Source organism: Abramis brama, assembly GCF_963993115.1.
Source record: "Abramis brama genome assembly, chromosome: 2".
Taxonomy (NCBI): domain Eukaryota; kingdom Metazoa; phylum Chordata; class Actinopteri; order Cypriniformes; family Leuciscidae; genus Abramis; species Abramis brama.
Window position 1 is genome coordinate 27,774,215 of NC_139964.1, and position 21,580 is coordinate 27,795,794.

General features: G+C 36.6%; 1 protein-coding gene across 2 annotated transcripts; it reads right to left on the reverse strand.

The window, feature by feature from the left end:
* Positions 1-7,144: 7,144 nt before the first annotated feature.
* On the reverse strand, positions 7,145-19,068 carry tacr3l (tachykinin receptor 3-like). Of its 2 annotated transcripts, XM_084107158.1 has the most exons (6): positions 18,583-19,042; positions 15,815-16,003; positions 15,219-15,369; positions 13,847-13,894; positions 11,463-11,659; positions 8,354-9,080 (listed from the first exon to the last, which is right to left on the reverse strand). In XM_084107158.1, exons 1-6 carry the CDS (start codon positions 18,948-18,950, stop codon positions 8,798-8,800), a joined length of 1,236 nt encoding a protein of 411 aa, XP_083963284.1. In that variant the 5' UTR covers positions 18,951-19,042; the 3' UTR covers positions 8,354-8,797. The 2 variants fall into 2 exon arrangements, with proteins under 2 accessions (XP_083963285.1, XP_083963284.1); XM_084107159.1 differs by lacking the exon at positions 13,847-13,894 and having other exon boundaries at positions 7,145-9,080; positions 18,583-19,068.
* Between the last annotated feature and the right edge of the window lie 2,512 nt (positions 19,069-21,580).

Genomic DNA, 21,580 nt, shown 5'->3' on the forward strand with positions numbered 1-21,580 from the left:
TGCTTGTTGTTAAGCAATGCCACAGCACTTGGCAGCAAGTCTGTGGTGTAAATCACTTATCAACTGAAATATAACGAGAGGCTGAAGTGTTTAAAGCTCCAGCTATAGTTTATATGACACTGACACACATAACAGCAGCGTGAACTGCAACTGTTGCCCTTTTAAGAGCACGCGCCTCGGTTTTGATGAATTTAATATCCCACAGCAGCAAAACATTGCCTTTGCATGCGATCTGATTCATAGCCTGTAACGTTAGACGTAAAAACGTGCTTTTCTGATGACTTTTGCTAAGAAAAAAAGGCTTATTGTGGCGTTATTAATACCCCAGCAAACATTGGTCCGACGGCAACGTCGTGTCCCTGGCCAAAAAGAGTCGCGGTAGCACGACATAAATCGGTAAAAAAAAAATATTTAACACAGAACAGATAACGTCAAAGACGTCCGTTCAACTTTCATTTTGGAACTATTTTTCAACCATGACGGGACGTCTTTTCAACGGTCAATAAACGTCCAAATGTTTTGCTGGGACATGCCTGTTATGATACCCGAGACCGTCTCGGCGAGACGAAAATGGGGGTCTAAATGCAGAAGCACTATGACATACTCAGTAGCCTATATATTTGCTACATCATAATAATCTAGATTGAAAGGCGAGCGCAACAAAGTTGGTCATTAGATTTTCAAAATGTAGTAAGTCGACCTATATCGCTCTCGCGATCTCCTCGCGCGTACTCGGGGGAAAAGCGTTTGCTCGGCTAGTTTTCCCCAAAATTAGCCATCTGACATGATTTAAAATGAGGGAATTATGCGTAGTCGAACAATATTTTGCCAAGGAAGCAAATATTTCCTTATTTCCAGGCTCCTCTCAGCAGCTGAGCACAAAGAGTCGGTTTGTCCGAAAGTAACCCCGCGAAGGGGGAGGGGTGCTGGATAAATATAGTTCCGAATACGGGGGCAGCATCACATCTTACTTTTGAATAAACGTATTGACGTTTTATACCTTTTCTTCGACCTTTCTTTACCGAAATCATTTCATTGACTTGCCGTTGCGCAACAGCCTGCAGAACTCATTTCTTTAAACATAGGCTACACCATTAGCCTACACATGTAAACAATGTTTGGCTAATGGCGTAGCCTATGTTTAAAGGAATGAGTAAATTGAGTGTATAAACCTTTTCTCCTTGGCCTTTGACACCTGACGTTGACATTTTGTTTAATTTTTTTTTATTGTTTCTATGGTATATTTATTTTCCCTATGTTTTATGTCTCTTGATTTGTTTTATTTGTATTCTATGCGTTATATAGCCTAAAGTATGCATTTTATGCCTTATTTATTTTTCTGTACAGCACTTTGGTCCACTTCGGTTGTTTTAAAGTGCTTTATAAATAAAGTTTGATTGACTGATTGATAAAAACGACATTATGAGCCTACTACAGCGCAGAAAGATGCAGGTTTAGAGAGAGCAGAGCTTCTGCAGCGCTGATATGACCGATAGTAACCTCAACTCAGCAGAAACTGGGTGAAAGGTAACGTGACGTCACTCGCGGTGAACTTTCTGCTGCTGCTGCTGCGTGTACATGATCATTAGCCGTAATGTTTCTTCTCTTTAAAGCTGTGCATTCATAGGCCTACAAGTAGCTAGTTTCTGTTATGCCACTGAATTGAAGCCAGGCCAGTTGATACAGCTAGTTGGAGGGAGAACTGTTGCAGGTAACGCTGAAAATATGATAGATAGAGGATGGCAGACAGTTACACAGAAAAACAACAAATGTCATTAAAAAATATTTTATTTTAATGTATTGTATTTTATTAAAATTGTATTTTTATTTATTGTATTGTATTTCTTGTATTTTAATGTGTTCCATTTTATTGTATTGTATTTTCTTTATTGTATTGTATTGTTGTTTTGTGTCCTATTGTATTTTATGACTGGAGTCTTTCTTCAGTGATTAGTGATTGTGGTGCAAAACATAATTTTTGTCGATGACCTGGTCAAAAAGGGGAGATTTCATTTTTTTCAGCATTTTTCATCCACTAGATGTGTTTTTAACAGTTATATTTCAGGATAACTCAAGGGAACATCGATCCGATGACTTTGCCATCTGTCATGCTTCATTGCCATCAGCAGGTCAAGGCATATGTTACGAATACATACACATACATATACATACAATAACAGGGGACCCTTTTAAAAAGATCCCTGGAGCTGTCATGTAGCTAAATTAATGAGTTTTCTGTTTTTAGTTGAAATAAGCAGGAGCGTGTGAGCATGGGCGAGCGAGAGACTGGCGAGGGCCACACTATTAAGTTTGGATAAAAAAGTAGCCTAAATCTACTATTTTATATATTTTAAGGGGCCGTTTACAAAACAAAAGTAAAACGTTTTATTTGTTTTGGCCGTTCATTTACACGACAACAGTGTTTTGGGGGCCTGAATATGCAAACTTTTGAGAACCGGTTTCAAAGTGCAAGTTTTTGGAAATGATACCGTTATTGTCTCTATGTAAACTACAAAAACGTGAATTTGTGAGAACCGTGTTCAGTCTATAGGCGCATAGTATTTTTTTTTTTACAAAGTGACATCGCCATCTACTGGCCTGGCATAAATAATACAGCGTTTTAAGTCGTTTTCGTAGATCTGTGCGAATGGGATCGTTTTGACAATGCTGTCGTCTGTACATGAAAAAAGCAAAGGGAAAACTTTTCCGTTTTTAACACATCATTGTCATGTAAATGTACCATTAAGTGCTTGTGCTTTCTTTAAAAAAAAAAACAAAAAAAAACGTAACGTTAAAATAAAGCCAAATAAATAATGAGAATGACCGATGACTTATTTCATGTTCAGATATGGTAGCATACCTTATTGCTCAGGTTAGGTTGGTTTATTTTTATTAGTTTAATCTGGCCTGTATGTACCATATTTTTATCATGTGCATATTTTATACCAATACAAATTAATTAAGAGAGTACTATTATGCGCAAAGATCAATAATAACACGGTTTGATAAGTCTTGTGCAACCTGCCATGCAGTGATTATTTTAATGCAAACTATCATTTTAGCTCATAACTTAATTTCCCCTTATAACTTAACTTAATTTCCTTAATTTCCCCCCTGGGATTAATAAAGGAAGTAAGTCTAAGTCTAACACCACATTCTCTCTTATACCACATAGCCATATTTCATGTTAAGATGATAACAGAAAGTGATTTCCAAACAGTGACTTCAGCAAACTGCGACAGAAGTGAGTCTTATAGCCTGTTTATGACATGTGTGCCTGGTCTCTGTGCTGAAAGCCTAGCAGCTGGTGTCAGACAGAGGGGCACATTCATAGGGGAAACAGCTGTGGAGAACACCCTGTCATGCGCCGCTCACCACACGTGTGATTGTCCCGCTTGGCTTTTTGTGAAGATAATCAGTGCGGGTTTTGAAGCAGGACATGCCGTTTAGGGCCCCTCGACAGGGGCGGAAAAAGTGCTGACCGCAAGCACAGACCAATGTATTGTTTAGAGAGAGAGACAGTAAGGCAGTCGTCAGCATTGCTTTTGATTTATGAATAAGAATATTATCTTGTATCTCAATAATGGGCTATTATTCTTGCAATTTTGTCTGAACTATGCATGCAAGTTCATTCATTTATCAAGAATCTAGCGAAGTGTTGAGATGTTAAAATACTTTCTCTAAACCAAACCTAATATGCATTCGTAGATTGATTTTCACCAAAAAGTACCGTAAATATTGCGATTCTAAAAGCCACAAAACTCCTGATTTTATGGCGTCTTTATGGGTTTCATTGGAAAATATAAACAAACTAAATCTTTTATGTCCGATATACAGTATTGAAGTGGTTAAAAACCTTTCATCAAAGTTATACATGAATTTTGAACAATACCTGTTCTTGTCTTAGGACAACTTTGATGAACTTTTTTGATACAGTTGTCTACTGTATATCACCTGGCATTTTAGGAAACTAATGATTCATGTATGTGTGGTTCCCAAAATTCCACGTGAGATTTTTCGATGAAATCTATGTGTAAGCATCACTTCACGTGAATCTCATCACCTTCGTGTCAATCTGTGCGTTGCTCAAACCAGACAAACATCACTGAACATACATTCTCGCTTGAACCTTTGATTGCCTCGTGCACATGTTTTTTTTTAACGTAGCAAAGTTCACCATCTGTTTTTGTGGGTTTTCAAACATGTCAAACAAGTCAAACATGTAGTCATACTAACATTAAACATGTGGTAAATAGTCAAAGGTTGCAACTGTATGCAATATCCTAGGAATCCCAGGAGTGGGTAGGACCACCTTTACCAGTAGTTTAATTTTCCTCGCTCAAGTCTTTATCAGAATTGCACATCTTGACATTGGAATTTTTGTCCATTCCATTCCAGCATTTCTCAAGCTGCATCTGAAGGACTGGGATCTGCAATTTTTATGTAATTCCACAGACTTGTTGAATTACAGTCTGGAATTTGACTCATCTTTTTGGGTTTAAGCCCCTCCACTGTCACTGCTCTCTGGTCATTGTCCTGTTGTGAACTGAATACAAATCCTCTTCCCACTTCCAGTGATCATGCAGACTAAAGCATGTTCTCTTCAGGGAGGTTTTTTTTTTTTTTTTTTTTTTTCAGTACGTTTTGTACTTTTTCCTTCTTCAGGGAAAAATCCCCAAAGCATGATGCTGTCAGCACTATTGCATGAGTGTTTTTACAGTCATATGCTCTATTAGATTAGATATCATAGAAGTGAGGCTCAGAAGTTCAGTTTTGGGCTGATCAGACCATAAAACCGAGAGTCTCCCGTGGGTTTGCAAAACTCCAGCTGAGATGTAATATAAGTTCTCAAAGGCTTTTTGTTATACAAGCCAGCTATCAGCTATTGTCTCATTACAGTTTTTCTCAACACAATGTGGGTCTCTTAAGGCTTAACTTATTGAAAACAATAATTATAATCAACTTGTGAAATATGCAGTTGGTGATCAAGAGACAATAGTACAGAGATGAGCTTGGTCAGAAATGCAGTGTTCAGTAGGCTACGTTCAAAACATAGGCTAGTGAGCTTAAGTGTCTGTATATTTGATTTGTATTACCCTTTTAACAGAAATGACAGTGTTTACTGTTATAATAACATGACATTTATGATAAATGATCTGAATAAATGAATATGTAAGAGTCTTACACTTAACATTGTGAAGAGTTTCCAGCACAGAGACAGAATGCAGCATTCACATATGGGGTGTAACGATACCCTTAAGTCACAGTTCGATATATATCACAATACCGAACTCACGATATGTTATTATTGCGATACTCCAAGACATACGGTAAAAGGTTAACAAAAAATGTACTATTGATTAAAATAGAAAAATTTGGTATCGAACTTGATGTTGGTAACCCAATGCAAAGGACAATGGCGACACCAGAATGATTCTAAAGCTTAAAATACAGAATTATTTTAGACGAATATGCTTGCACTGACTAGATATATTTAAAATAATGCATAGGCCACTTTTTACTGGTAACATAAGATAAGATAACATTATATAGTAGTTTAATGTAGTACTGACACTAAAACTCTGCATGTAAAGGTGAATTTATCTCACATTTTTTTCATATTGGGTGACCTACAAACAATACATATGGTCACTATCCAAGATATTATTAAATTTCTTTATTAATTGCGATGTTTTGTGCCACAATATATTGTTACACCCCTAAATATGAGCCTTGGATATTATTATATATTCTTTATAACGTCCAGGACGCCTTTTCACAAGCACAAGACAAACAAAACGTCCTGATCCTGTGACCTGGCATTGTTGATCTGAGGGAGCTGTTGACTCATGAGAACATTACGACTGACCTTGCTGAGACCTTGAAACTGAATGAGATGAGACCAAAAATACACATACATCGATAGCCTTTCAGACGGTGTGTGTGAGCAGACAGTATGACGCTGCATTATATGTGAGCTGTGTTTGGATGGATGGAAACGTATGATAAGGTGATACAGTGCGCGTGCACACGTGAGAGACCCAAACTAGTAAATTAGTAGCTTCCACTTTACCTAGATAACCTCCACCAAATCTTCAATGGAGGCAGTTACAAGCATTTGTGACTGTGAGGGACCAAACAAAACAAACATCTTCTACAAAAATTCTACTTTTTTTGTTGTTGTTGCTTTTTTGTCTTTTTTACTGGCACATACGTCAATGTCTGGGCTGTGGTTCACTCAACAGGGAATACGAAGGGAGATATAAGGATGTCCAGGGGATAAACAGGAAGTCATGTGAAAGAGGCTCTTTACATCATACTAAAAAAGAGATATGAGAATAAATGTTGCAATCGCATGTCTAACATTATGCATTTCTATGATATCCTATTAAAAATAACTTATTTAATACTGAACTGAACTATTCTCTCCTTCAACTATTCTCCTCTTGGAGAAAAAAAGACAAAATAACTTTGTATTTCTCATCTGTCGCGGATTGCTGTAGCCTATGGTTATAGAGTTTAAAGAAGGAAATTAACGTTTCCTTTAAAATTCAAAATACACAATTTCCTGACGTTAGATTTAAGCTGCGGCGGGAACAATGTGTCCTGAAATGTTTTTTTTAACCTTCAATAGGCTTTCACCAGCACACAGTCCTCATCTAACTAAGAATACAAGCAATGGCGCCATCTAGTGGTTGCACTGACCTTCACATAATTAAAACATCATGCGTTATACAGGCTATTCAAGTGCATTTATATAAAAAAAGAAAGAAAAGATAGTAGTGAATATTCGATTGCAGTAATTTCACACCTGATTTTCTGAAGAAAATGGAACGGAATGAATTTTTGATTCCAAAATATTCCAAGGCAGACACGTGACTTTAACTTGACCAACACCAAGCTTAGCAACAATTCTAGTTTAGCACGGTCCAGCTACCGTGCACGAGCAATGCATGGATGCATGAATGTATGAGGCACAAAAAAAAAAAAAAAAAAAGGATCTACAGATAACACACCTCTTAATTGTTCATATTGCAAATAAATTAATTTCTACTTAACAAAAATGTGAGGCTTCAAATAGGCCGTCAATATTATGATTTTTTTTTTGTGTTTCTCACAGAACATGACTCTACCAAAGAATGTTGTCATAATTTCTGTTGTTCACTTTAATAAATCTTTTGTTGTTCACACTCAACATCCAAACATTGTGATCACAGTACCAACATTATTTGTGTTTCACATAGGCTACAGGCTATCTTTAGTTTAGATCAAATCATTACAACAAAGCATGAGTAAAAGCTAAAAAAAAACAACAAAAAAAAAACAAAACAATTAGCATATAAACGTGAAAGCATTTTATACTAATTTTTTATGACTATACTGTGATTTAGGTAGCCTAACAAAAATGGAACTTTGCACATTACTTACTATACAAATCATTAAACAGTACATAGTAAATAGCACACTATAGCACACATTATATAACAAATGTGAACAAGACAAAAATTGTACAACACAATCTGACATAGTGACAAGTTATTGTAGTGTGTTATTTACATTCATTGGACCTTATTCACAAAACATGGGCAGAGTTTTGTGCACCAATGTATGTGAGAATGGTTTTATGAAATTCACATATAAATTCCATTATTTATGTCACTCAGTGGATGCAGCATATGCTATACACATTATTTAAAGCCATTTCACTTATTTTCTGACATTGCTTCATAACTTTGCTTCTTCTTACAACCTGGCTCAAAGTTTGTTGGCTCAAATGTGCTATTATGTTTTACATTCAGTTGCACTTGAAATCAGTCTCTCAGTTCAGACTGAGATACACTTCAATATAGAGGGAAAAGTGCCGGCTATGTTTAGTATGCACAATATTACATTTCTATTTGCATGTATTATTAAAGGGTTAGTTCACCCAAAAAGGAAAATTCTGTCATCATTTACTCGCCCTCGTGTCGTTCCAAACCCGTTAGACTTTCGTTCATCCTCGGGACACAAATTAAGAACTTTTTAATGAAATCTGAGAGATTTCTTGTCTCTCCATTGACAGGCTACGCAACTACAACTTTGACGCTTCAAAAAGTTCATAAAGAGCTTTAAAAAAAACATTTAGGTTTAGTCCAAATTTTCTGAAAGGACACGATCGCGTTAGGCTATATGATGAACCGATTGAATTTAAGCTTTTTAGGTTTGTCATGTTTTAAGGAAGGGATAATGTAGAGCAAGGCGGTTGTTATAGCGAATACAACTCCGACAGGCTGAATCAAGACCCCTCCGCTTGAATCAGCCTGTCGGGGTTGTATTCGCTATAACAACCGCCTCGCTCTACATTATCCCGCTTATTACATAGCTACCTACCAAATAAATCAATAATTTGACACAAAATATTGATTTAAAAAGGAGTTTATTGATTTAAAAATGATTGTATTGCTTCCGCTAAAGAAAATAGTCCGTTCCGTCTCTACGGTCAGAATCCTGCGTCCATAGCAACGCTCTGTTTTTCATGGCAACGGTGTGTTATACTTAGCAGCGGTGTGTTATCAAGAAATAACAGACCGCATTCTACATTAGAATTCAACCAAGCCATGTAATAAATGCTTGGTTGAACTGCATAATGTACTATGATCTATTTAAAAAATGAGAAGGCAGTATGCAGTATATACTAGGCAGCATGCACTGAGTAGTACGCTAAACTACGCTGACAATGTTCCAAATTCTCCACTTGGAGGCAGTATTGCTTCATCACACTGCAGATGATTAGAAGCATGAGTGTAATGGAGCACCTTCAGCTGAGCTGCTCGCTTGCAAACACTGGCTCTCTGTGAAGACAGAGTTTAGTAGCTGCTGTGTTTTGGTCTCTGACCTCGACCTGACACTGGGACTTGGTGCTCTTTCGGTTGCTGTGGCGGGGGTCGTCTCCGTGGACGCTGGTGTCGACCCTGGACAGGGTGCACATGCTGCTCTGGTTACGTGGATGGAGACGGGTGGGACGGAGCTCCAGCTCATCGTAGCTTGATACATGGATGAAGGGACACCATCTGAAGGCCCTTTTGAAGCCGGCCCTAAACCTGGAGGTTTGGAAAAAAGGATTTACTCATTGAAATAATTTCCCATTAATAATATTAAAATAATTGCTTCATAATATTTTCAGCCTCTGAAAAAATATTTATATATATAATAAATAAATTGTGTGTGTGTGTATATATATATATATATATATATATATATATATATATATATATATATATATATATATATATATATATATATATATATATATATATATATATACAGTATATTGTTTTTATATTAAATAAGACCAAGTTAGTTACTTGCTAGTTGACAGGTAAATATATTAGTTTAAGTATATAAAGTTTAAATATAACTTTTTAACTTTTTTTATATTCTTTTTTATACCTTTTTATATTCAAATAATATATTACAAATATATATATTTTAATTAATATTATTAAATATAATAATATATTAATATTATGTGTTATAATATGTTAACATTAAATATATTAAGATATTTAATGTTAATATATAAAATATATTATTACAAATAAATATTAAATTATTATTATTTCATTATATATATATTTTATATATATATTCATTATATATATATATATATATATATATTATATTTATTTTAATTTATTTATTTTAAATTTTAAATAAGACCATGTTACTTGCATTAACTATTAAGTTAAGTTAAACTGCGATACCTTTTATATTCAAAAGAACAATGCTTATGTGGGGTTGGACAATGAAACTGAAACACTGGCCAATATAGTGCTGGAGTTTTGCACGGCCTTGTGGCCAATCTTCACAGATTTCATATCGCATCAGTAAGAGCAGAGCGTAAAGGTTGAATTAGCAGAGCAATAGCACAGTTGTACATTACATATAATGGGAGATATATCAGGATATATCAGAGTTCAAGAAAGGGCAAATTGTTGGTGAGCGTTTCTCCGTTTCTCATCTGTGACCAGGACAGCAAGTCTTTGGGGTGTATCGAGAGTTCTGGTATCCAGAGTAATGTCAGCATACAACCAAGTAGGACGAACCACATCCAACGGGAGTGACTGTCTTAACCCGGATTTCATCCAAAAAACATAAAACCACCGCTGCCCAAACTCACTGCAAAATTAAATGCGTACCTCAACTCTTCTGTTTCCTCAAAACTGTTCGCCCGGAGCTCCACAGAGTCAATATTCATGGTTAGGCTGCTATAGCCAGAACTTTGTCACGCGTGTCAATGACAAATGTCGGTTTTATTGGTGCCAACAGTGCTAATCTTGGGCTGTGTGCATTGTGAAACATGTATTATTCTCTGACGAGTCCACCTTCATTGTCTTTCCCACATCTGTGGGAGATTTGTGTGCTCAGAGAGAGTGAAGCACGGGGTGGATCAGATGGTTTGGGCTGTAATATCACAGCAGTAGGGAACAGTAGGGAAACTGTGCTTGATGGACGCGTCACTGCCAAGGTCTACCGAACTAATCTGGAGGACCATGTGCACCTAATGGTTCAAACATTGTACCCTGAAGGGGGTGCCGTGTTTCAGCATGATAATACACCAATACACACAGCAAGACTTGTGATAGAATGGTTTGATGAACATGAAGGTGAAGTTGAACATCTCCCATGTCCTGCACAGGCACCAGATCTAAACATTATTGAGGTGTTTTTGAGGAGCGAGTCAGGAAACGTTTTCCTCCACCAGCATCACATAGTGACCTGGACACTGTTCTGGAAGAGGAAGAGGAATGGCTCACTGTAAAATAGCTGTATCTGTTATTCCCGAAGACGCACTGATGCTGTATTGCCGCAAAAGGTAGTATTACACCATACTAATGAATGATTGTGGTCTAAAACTAGGTGTTTCAGTTTCATTGTCCATCCCTCTGCATATATACACTGCCGTTCAAAAGTTTGGGATCGGTAAGATATTTTGTGTTTTTAAAGGAGTCTCTTCTGCTCACCAAGGCTGCATTTATTTGATTAAAAAGAAAAGAAAAACAGTAATATTGTGAAATATTATTACAATTTAAAATAACTGTTTTCGATTTGAATATGTTGAGAATAAAAATAAATGCAGCCTTGGTGAGCACAAGAGACTTCTTTTAAAAACATTAAAAATATTACTGATCCCAAACCTTTGAACGGCAGTGTATATACAGTATATATATATATATATATATATATATATATACATACAGTATATATATACACAGTTCTTAATTAAAAAAAAGAAAAGAAAAAATATATATATAATCATTCTTATATTGAAAATCTATATTTTCAAATAAAAAGAATGCAACATATTTATTTGGCAAGTGAGAAGCCTTTGGCCATAATTCTTTCTCAATTTTCCCCATTGGTAGATGTGACAAAAAGTAAATTTTGCACCCTGACTGTGTGTTTTGTATATGTTTCATTACCTGCCATTCAGACAGCAGTAAATAATCGGGTTGTACATGGTGGAGCTCATGGCCAACCACAACACAGACAGATAGACCTGCTGGATGGACTTCCACTTGTTCAGACGCTTGTTTAGGCCTGTCACAATGAAATAGATGTGATAGGGCAACCAGCAGAGGGCAAAGGTCACCACCACCACGATCATCATCTTCACCACCTGAGGAGAGAGCAAATGATCATCTAAAGTCACAACACGAAGCATATGCATGCAAAACATGGGGTTTTTGGCTTCTTGCTGGAACAAAACAGCATCAGGGAAAGTCACGGCTCAGCTCGTAAGATCTCAGTCTACGACTCAAAGCATCTGCTGCCATCGTTCAGTGAACAACAACTCCAACCTGGAAACAGATAATGAATGACTGGGGGAAATGTGATTGATAGCGATTTGGCACCACACTGAAAGTCATCAGGCGGGTGTGAGTAAAGTTTCATTTAGAGCCGTGGTAGTTTTTAATCATGAAAGAGCAGGAGGAAATTGCAGTGTGCTGAAAAGTAGTACATAATTGCACATTATGTATTGTAAATGCCACAAAATGATGGACAAAAACAGTAATATTGTGAAATATTATTACAATTTTAAATAACTGTGTTCTATTTGAACATGTTTTAAGATGTCACTTATTCCTGTGATCAAAGCTGAATTTTCAGCATCATTACTCCAGTCTTCAGTGTCACATGATCCTTCAGAAATCACTCTAATATGATGATTTGATGCTCAAGAAACATTTCTGATTATTATCAATGTTGAAAACAGTTGCTGCTTAATATTTTTGTGGAAATCCTTCATTTCAGGATTCTTTGATGAATAGAAAGTTCAAAAGAGCAGCATTTATTTGAAACTGAATTCTATTGTAACATTATAAATGTCTTTACTTTGACTTTTGTTAAATTAGATTAAAAGTATTAATTTTCTTATGGATCCCAAACTTTTGAATGGTAGTATCAGAATAAGCCATATCTAATTTATTTGCTAATATCTTTCAAAGATTTGATGGCTTTTACAAATTCAGTGCGAATGAAAGTGAATGAAATTCATTCATCAACGTATTCGCCAAACTTCGTTTTCAACGGGACTATAATCAGAGGTATCACAGTACTAGCCAATCAAATTAGCATTTTTAGATTTTTACGGAGAACAACGATCTCAGGCTCTCGGCTGAAGGTTTGGACTGCATCAAACACTTGCCCTTGCCTGCAATTCATATCTTTCCCCTTTGTTTTTTAAAACCAAATCACCGAAACTGGCACCTCCATCATTAATGGTAAAATCTTCCAGCCATTTATTCATCGCTTTTGAAAACAACATACAATCATCCTTCATGCTCCAAGTTCCTCTGCTCACGACAAACTTTGAAAAGCCACTCACATCGTCTCATTAATTTGCGCATAATTTGACACAAACCTGTTGGAAAAGACAAGGAAAGGCCGTCTGTCATCAATCAATGAACACATTCATTTGCACCTTGTCTGTAAAAAAGCGACAAGAGTCTTGTACCCTGAAAAGACCCCACTGTAGTTTAATGAGTAATGGGATGCAGTGGAGCCTTGCGAATCATTTCTGACTGGCAGTTACACAAAGCAGAGAAAGGTTAGGTGTGACGTAAACCGGCCAGCAGACACGACGGCAGAAGTGTCAGAGAACTTGTCTTTTTTTATGCCAGATAGACACAAGTTTTTTAAGGTTTCAAGGAAAGAGAATAAATGGTCTTCAATCAGCGTGAAAGCACAATGTCTTTCAGGAGGGCAGGTGAACATGACCTGTCAGGAGGTTATAGCTAGTTTTCTACTCATTGTGAATCATGCTGATTTTCTCACCATTCGTGACATTCTGCAAAAGGGAAAGCTAAAAAATACCTTGGATTCGATCTAACTTTAGTAAAAACTGATGCATTTACCATAAGTGCAAATTTGTCACATGTGAGTCGCATCTTCTGTTGATTATTTTCTTTATATAGAGAATTCTGTCTTCATCTACATCTTCAGGTCACTTGAATCTTTTTCCCCATTTGTAACCACTTTCTGCGGTTTTGCTTGGTTAATCATAACAATTATGAAAAAAAAAAATGGTTACACTTTATTGTGAGTTAATAAATGCCTTCTGAAGTGAAACGATGGATTTTTGTGTGAAAAATATCCATATTTCAAACTTTATAAACTACAAGCACTGGCTTCCTTCCGGCAATGGCCGTACATGCGTTCACAAGAGATTTCCAGGTTGTTTTGAGTGGTTGTTCATTGATAGTATCTAATGCGTTTTGGGTGGTTTCTAGAGTGTTTCTAGGGCATTACTAAATAAATAAAAACTTTTTTTTCCTATCAAGAGTCTGAGAAACTGTTCACACACCCTGTGAAACCTACTGGAATCCTTTCCATTGCAGCCAATCAGAGCGTTCTTCACAGGAATGAATGGGGTTTGGGAAGCGATTGTGAGTAAAGGTGAGTAAACAAGTGCTTTAATCCAGCATAATCCTATGGTTATATTTGAAATGTTTCCGTAATCTCTGCATCAAAAACAAAAGTACTGGATTACATAGAATGATCACAGTCATTAATATGAACCATTTGTGCACAATAAGAGATGACTTGTCCTAGAATCATCTCTGCTAGGGAGACCTGTGATTGTTCCACGTGTGCAAGCGTGTGTCTGAACGCGCCGGCTCACGAAAAGCTCAGAGCTGACCGGAGAGATAAACCAGACATGACCTTAATCTGTCGAAAAATCTCAAATGGATATAACAATACAGTGAGATATGCTCCGTACAGGTAACAATAAATACATAGATTAATTTCTATGATTTACAAATGCATGGGTTCATTTCTTAAACACTGTCCTTTAGTCACCTCATTCTGACAATCCTACCGAGGACAGAGAGATCATATAAGAGAGAAATCATGCAGTGTAGCGTAACTTTCCATCTCCATCTCACAAACATATATTTTTTTGTAACATATTATTTTTAAGTTTTTTCCCTGAAAAAAAATTAGTCATGTCTTAAAATAGCTTGAATGAAACTCTACACCCTTGCCTCATTTAGTGTACGCGGTTCTATGAATATGCAAATGAGCCCCACCTCCACTAACTCACACCAGCTCAGAGATCCACTCGTTGACGATCACACGTTGATCTGATTGGTTACAAGTTAGTTTGTGACGTCAGAAACACCAGTGATTTCAAACCGTGTTTTGAGACTGTCTTTGGTTCACTGCAGTTTTAAGGAGAAAATAGTCAACAATGACTTGTGAACTTGCACATGGTTTGTCTTAAAGCATATTAAAAACACCACATAGACATATAAATAATATTAAAAGCTTAATTTTCACCACGGGGGGACTTTAAGACTCAGTTTGGTTACACTTTAGACATTCTACTAACTATAGGCCTAAGTAACTTTGCAACTACATGTCAACTAACTCTCATTAAAGTATTAGTAGACTGTAGTAGCCTGGTTTGGAGTAGCAGAATGAATTGACGTAGTTGCAAAGTTACTTATAGTCAGTAGAATGTCTGTTGGGTGAACACCAAAATAAAGTGTTAGCAGATATTAAATCTACGAACACTGTAATGACATTCTTCAAAATATGTTTATTTTTTATTTTCTGCAGAAGAAATAAAGCAATAAAGGTTTGGAAAGACAAGAGGGAATGGGGAAATGAGGAACTATAAAGTTTTGATCTTCTACCACAATGCATGCAGTTCCAAACTCAGACCTTCTTACCTTCCTTTTAGCACGCAGTTGTCCAACATAATTGTCCGATGAATCTCCAGGAATCTCTCCTCCCCAAAGTGTCACCCCGACTATAGTGTAGGTGATACCCATCACCACTAGGGGCAGCATGTACACCAGCACCGTTACTATGATATGATACCTGCACAGGTGAGAGGAGAGGAAGCCGTTGTGAAAAACAAGTGGCTTTTATGGAGCTCGCCAAATGATAAAACCAAGTACAAATGCCCAGGGTTGGATATTTAGACAATAAATTTAGATTGTGAGTCGGAATTACTGTTTACGCTTCTCACACACCATTTGGCCACTGGTAAATAGGTAATGTGTTTGGTTTTCAGTGTTTCTCGCCTCACTGCCAGATGGTACTTAGTGTAAGGATAGCAGGAAACGTAAAGCCAGAAAGAGCATTACCAATATTTGAGGAGTGAAAGCAGAGCCTGAGAAGTGCAGGCTGTACAGAAATTACAATCAAGCAGAAAAAAAGCCAATCAGGCATTGCCAAAATATCATCTGGCCGTCGAGAATCATGAGTGAAATCGACCTTTGACTGATTTGGAACTTTTGTTTGGAACAAATTAATCTCTTACATGAACGAATCCTCAGAGGGTCTCGGCCAGGCAACGAAGCAGACGGTTCTGCGAGGCAAAGTTCTCGTGGTGGAGTAGAAACACAGCGGGAAAGCCAAAATCACCGCCAGGGCCCAAATACAGAGAATCACCACTTTAGTAGCGGTAGCTGACAGACGAGGCTTCAGAGGGTGAATTATGGCCATGTACCTGCACAAAGAAAAACGTTTTTTTTTTATGCATTGGTCAATTTGGAGATTTTGGGATATTTTGCTTTTCAGACTAATAAAGCACTTTTTTGTTGTTGTTTCATTTCAATTGCAATACATATGTTTCTCAAAATGACATATATATATGTATAAATACATATGTTTCTCAAATTTCCTCAGTCAGAAATCTCCACTTCAGCAACACCAGATTTATTACTATCTATATTCCGAAGGTTTTACAGAGGGGTTTGTTCATATATCATTTGCCTGATTTATATAGCATTTTATTCCTAAAAACAAGGTGATTTTTTCTGGCTGTAACTGTACAGTGCGTGCCATTCAATGGCAGCCATTGTAAAGACTGTACGTCTATCCCTCAAAGCCTCATTTTCATCTGTGTTAAATTCAATATGGCATCTAACCTTAGTGATGAAAAGAGATATGCAAATATGTAATATGTCAACATAAAGTGACAAGAATTTTGAACCTGGCTTTAACCAAGATTTATGTCCTGGAAATTTACGCAAATGAGTGCATGTTTACTTAGATAATCCATCATTTGCATTTCTAAACATAAGATTTGAGAAAACTAATATCATTTTTGCTATTCTTAAGCGATCATCTGGGAAATTATGGTGATATCTGTCACCATGAAATTAAAAATGGACAATTCTTTTTTCTTTTTTTATGATCTATCTGTGCAAATATTTTTTATTTTTATTCATGTGCCTCATAATCTGTAATCAAAGTAACCTCCCCTCCCTCTTGCAGCATCTTCTCTTCTCTGATGATGCGTTTACTGGTGTGAGGGCGGGGCAACCTGTCACTCACATGAGATCCACCAATAGCAAACCACAACCATCCAATCAATTCCCAATGGATAAAATCAGGTCCCACCCTACATGTTTTCTTCAAGAATCCGTTTCACTCGGATATAGGTCACAAAAAGGGAAGAAAAATCTAGTGCAACTTCAATTTCATCCTGACTTTAAACTTAAAATGGACAAAAAAAATATATAACGCATAATAAGCCAGCCTCATGCTGTTTGACTTCATCATAATGAACTCTGGAGTAAATTAGAGCATTATCTCTAATAAAAAAAGCACTTCCACTACGAGCGAATATTTTGAAAATATAATGGAACATACACAAATGTCGGTAGGTGGCATTCCCAATAATTAATATAGTCTTGTATGTTGATGACATTTATGGGTAATTCATATTAAAAAATGAAATGCATTATTAAAAACTATTTTAATTCCACCGTATCTAAAGGATAACCTTTTGATAATAGGAATGAAAAGGCGAGCAGGCATATGGACATGAACACTCGCGCATGATGAAAGATTACATAGAGTTAGGATGAACTGATGTTCTCTGGCTCACACAGCCACAGACTGAGCTTGTAAGCTTTTAATGAAGGAAAAGCCCCCCAATGCTCTGTATAATGCAGATCAGTATCAAAGATCTCATCTCATTAGATGCATTCATGACTAACTGGATGCTATGAATGTTGATTGTACAAGGTTACATTATTGTATCAGCTCTGCATAATTCTGTAAATGAACAGGTGGAAGAGGAAGAAAGAAGCCTGCGCTGGTGGTCCTTAAAAGCCTGTTCCTCTCTTTGTGCTGTTCTCACATACCTTCTTCCCATGACTTTTCTAGTCTTTAATGATTACTTGATACAAATTCCTTACATAAAATACTAACAAAAAGCAGGGTGATGTCAGGTGAAATGCATGGGCCAGATAGGTTGAGTTGTCATAGTTCTGGTTTCTAAAGATTAAATATCCAATCATTGTAATCTACTTGCCACAATAGCAATTGACAAGTAACTGATCTGATTGCCATTTTACAGAGGCTGGTTTATACCTTTTTTTAAATTCATACAAAATATCAAACATTTAAAAACATGGTATCATAAACGATATATTGATTATTTCTATTATAAATAATGCTGAGATTTGCAAAATAATTGTATCTAATAAAAAGCTCACTTTTAAGAGCACTTTCAAGCCTTAAATGTTTCCAATTTTTGTTACACTCAACATTATCTCAATCTCTCTCCCACAAACATTTTAACACTTTTATTGTAATTCTATGATGTAAATTCAATTAGTTTTTTTTTTTTTTTTTTTTACAGATTGACCGGACCTGAATAGAGTAGGCTAGTATTCAATAGTTCTCAGATTTTGTTTGTTCATATTTTCAACAAAATGCTAGAAGAGACCTGAATAAACATAGAAAGAGCAGTCTGGAAAATGTGCATGAAGAACCTTTAACATATGTATTTTCATTCCACAAAAGCATGTTCTTTAGAATATTGAAAAAAATTCTTTTAAGAACTGTTCCCTGAAATATTCTATAGGGAACCAGAAATGGTTCTTCTACGGCAAACCCCCACTTTTGTAACTGTAGACGATTTCTATTACTTTTTAAAGATTCTATTAATTTCCGTGTCTTCTGGAAATCACAATTTCCATGGGAACCCTGAAGCAATTACCACAGCTTAATGTTTGTGTGAATGATGAACCCTGATCAGAATGTTATAATTGATCATAAACAGTATTAGGCTACCTGTCGACTGCAATCGCTGTCATGGAGTAAATGCTGGCAAACACGGCGGTCACGGGAAAGAAGTTGTGGAACTTGCAGTACACCTCTCCAAAGTACCACTCTCCGTGCGTGGCGTAAATAAAGTTGATGAGCGTGTTGAAGGCGGCCATCGAGGCGTCGGAGAACGCCAGGTTGAGCAAGAAATAGTTGGTAACGGTGCGCATCCGTTTATGGGCCAAAATGATCCATATAACGATGATGTTCCCGAACACGGCGACCGCGAGCACGGAGCTGTACGCGACCGACCAGACCGCGACACGCCACGCCGGCTGCACGAACTGATTCGTGAAATTACGCGTTACGTTTGAGCCACTCTGAAGACCAGCCATGATCAACTTAATGCGATATCCTTCTTAAACAGTTAGACTTTTGTCTGAGATATATATATTTAATCCTTTATGGAATCAAGAATAGATCTGGCGCGTCCTCGTGCTCTCCATCCAGAGTGTCCAAAATAGCGGTGACGCGCATATGACAGACGTCTGGAGATGCTGCTGCTGCTGCTGCCACATGTTACTGCTCAAATAAACATGCACAAGTGGGATAGTTTTAGTAGTAACTGATAAATGCTTTATAGCCTCAGCCTGTGAGGTTTGTGATGCAACAGCTCTCCTAAATGTATCAAAAATATTTTAAATATGACTTCTGAACAAAATGAGGCATTGCATTTCACCTCAGCAGCGAATTTACATAAGATATACCTTTATATGTGTTTACTGCAATTTAAGTAAAACAAAGTTTTAAATCTGCTTTCTTCATATAAGGTATATAGATATCATTAAAACAAAAAAATAATCTATGGTCCTGCTGGATCCTGGTCCAAGGTGGTCTACCAGCTCTAAAGACCATAAATGACCAGCTTGGTCCAACTAGAAACCATAAACCAGCTGCCATTAGAAAGGGAACATGCAAGTACAAAAAACAAACAAACAAACAAGTACCCAGTTACAATTTTTTTATTTTAGTAAAATAGCTAGTAAATACAGTTTTTTGGTGGAAGTATGGTTACCATAAAGACAAGTTTCAGCCTGATCTACAATCTCTGAACTTTTTGAAGCGTCAAAGTGGTTGTTGGGTTGGTGTCAATGGAGGGACAGAAATCACTCAGATTTTATCAAAAAGATCTTAATTTGTGTTCTGAAGATGAACTGAAATCTTACAGGTTTGGAACAACATGAGGGTGAGTAATTAATGACAGAATTTTATGAACTATCCCTTTGATGGAACCAGACTCAGCTGGAGGAGCCTGTCCTCCTCATTACAATACAGTTACATATGCCAAATAATATCTTACATATTGTCTTATACTAGCCAATCATTCATTGAAGACATTATTAAAATGTTATTGAGCCAATGTTTAATTTGTAAAGATAATGATTAAATAGTATAGATAATGACTGATTTGTAGTCTTTTGATGTTCATCTTAAGCTGACGGAAAGGATGAAGGAAATAGTAAGTGAAGCGTGTGTTGATGTCTACCTGGTATAAACTGTAATTGGCAATGGAGTTGCTCTGTAATGCCTCCCTATATTAATTCAGTCTTTGAAGTATATCCTAAAAATGGCTGGTTTATACCTTTTTTTAAATTCATACAAAATATCAAACATTTAAAAACATGGTATCATAAACGATATATTGATTATTTCTATTATAAATAATGCTGAGATTTGCAAAATAATTGTATCTAATAAAAAGCTCACTTTTAAGAGCACTTTCAAGCCTTAAATGTTTCCAATTTTTGTTACACTCAACATTATCTCAATCTCTGGATGAAGGAAATAGTAAGTGAAGCGTGTGTTGATGTCTACCTGGTATAAACTGTAATTGGCAATGGAGTTGCTCTGTAATGCCTCCCTATATTAATTCAGTCTTTGAAGTATATCCTAAAAATGGCAGGCAGTGAAGATTCAGTAGTTTTGAACTTTTTTAAAAGTCTTCTCAAATGAGCAATATCCACTGTCCACAAATGAGTTGTCACAACATTCCACAACATTTTCCACATCTTTGTCTCTGAGCAGACAGATGACGCAAAATATATTGGTGTGATGCAAATTTAAATTCAGTGTGAGAAGAACATCTTGAGCAGCAAGGCGACATTTGAATATCATTGTCAAACTCTTTGGTTGTCAAAAAGAGAGAAAAATATTCTGCCATTATTTATGAATCTTTATGCAACTCTTTTCCATCCAAGAACGGGTCTGTCAAGATATAAAATAATAAAAAACACCATAAAAGAAACAGTAATAGTCATACAATAGCTTTGTGCAAGGCACAGATTAATATGAAGAGGAGGAGAGGAATATTATGTGAATAAAGATTAATTTTCTTTTGAGATATGTGCATGACTCATGGAGACATGTGCATAAGACATATGGAGTTCTTTTATGATTTTTTTTGTGTGTGTCTGTTCTGGAGTTTGACGGACATGAACTTCCTATATATCAATATATCATCCTTTGTTATAAGTGTATACTCTCAGTGTTTCCCATACAGTAGCTGCACATGGATGTTTGTGCACGTGTGTTTACAATCATTTGTCTGTGCGTGTTCTAACCACAGAAAGGCCATGTTATGCATCCCGCCACACACCCAGGGTTCAGGTGGTTTTGTACCTTTCATCTTCGACCATTTCATTAATCCTTTGAGGCTTCCGCAGGTGTTTGAGCTCTCCGGGAAGAAGCTGCCCTTTTATGCAGATCTGGCAACATCCACTGACGCCTGTCGGAGGAGTCCAGCTTTCACACTCTCTGTCAGTGCCTGGGGAGAAGCTTTTCCAATTAAAAGGGATTAAACTCTGATTGAAGCACACTTAATGAATCAGATCAACAGTTGCTTCCTCTACTTCACAAGGGGGAATAATGACTAATGGCACAATGCAAGTGTGTGGCTGTGTGTTAGGGCGAGTTTGTTTTTGCAAATGGACTCTGATGGGGGAATCACCATTCAACAGGTGAATGT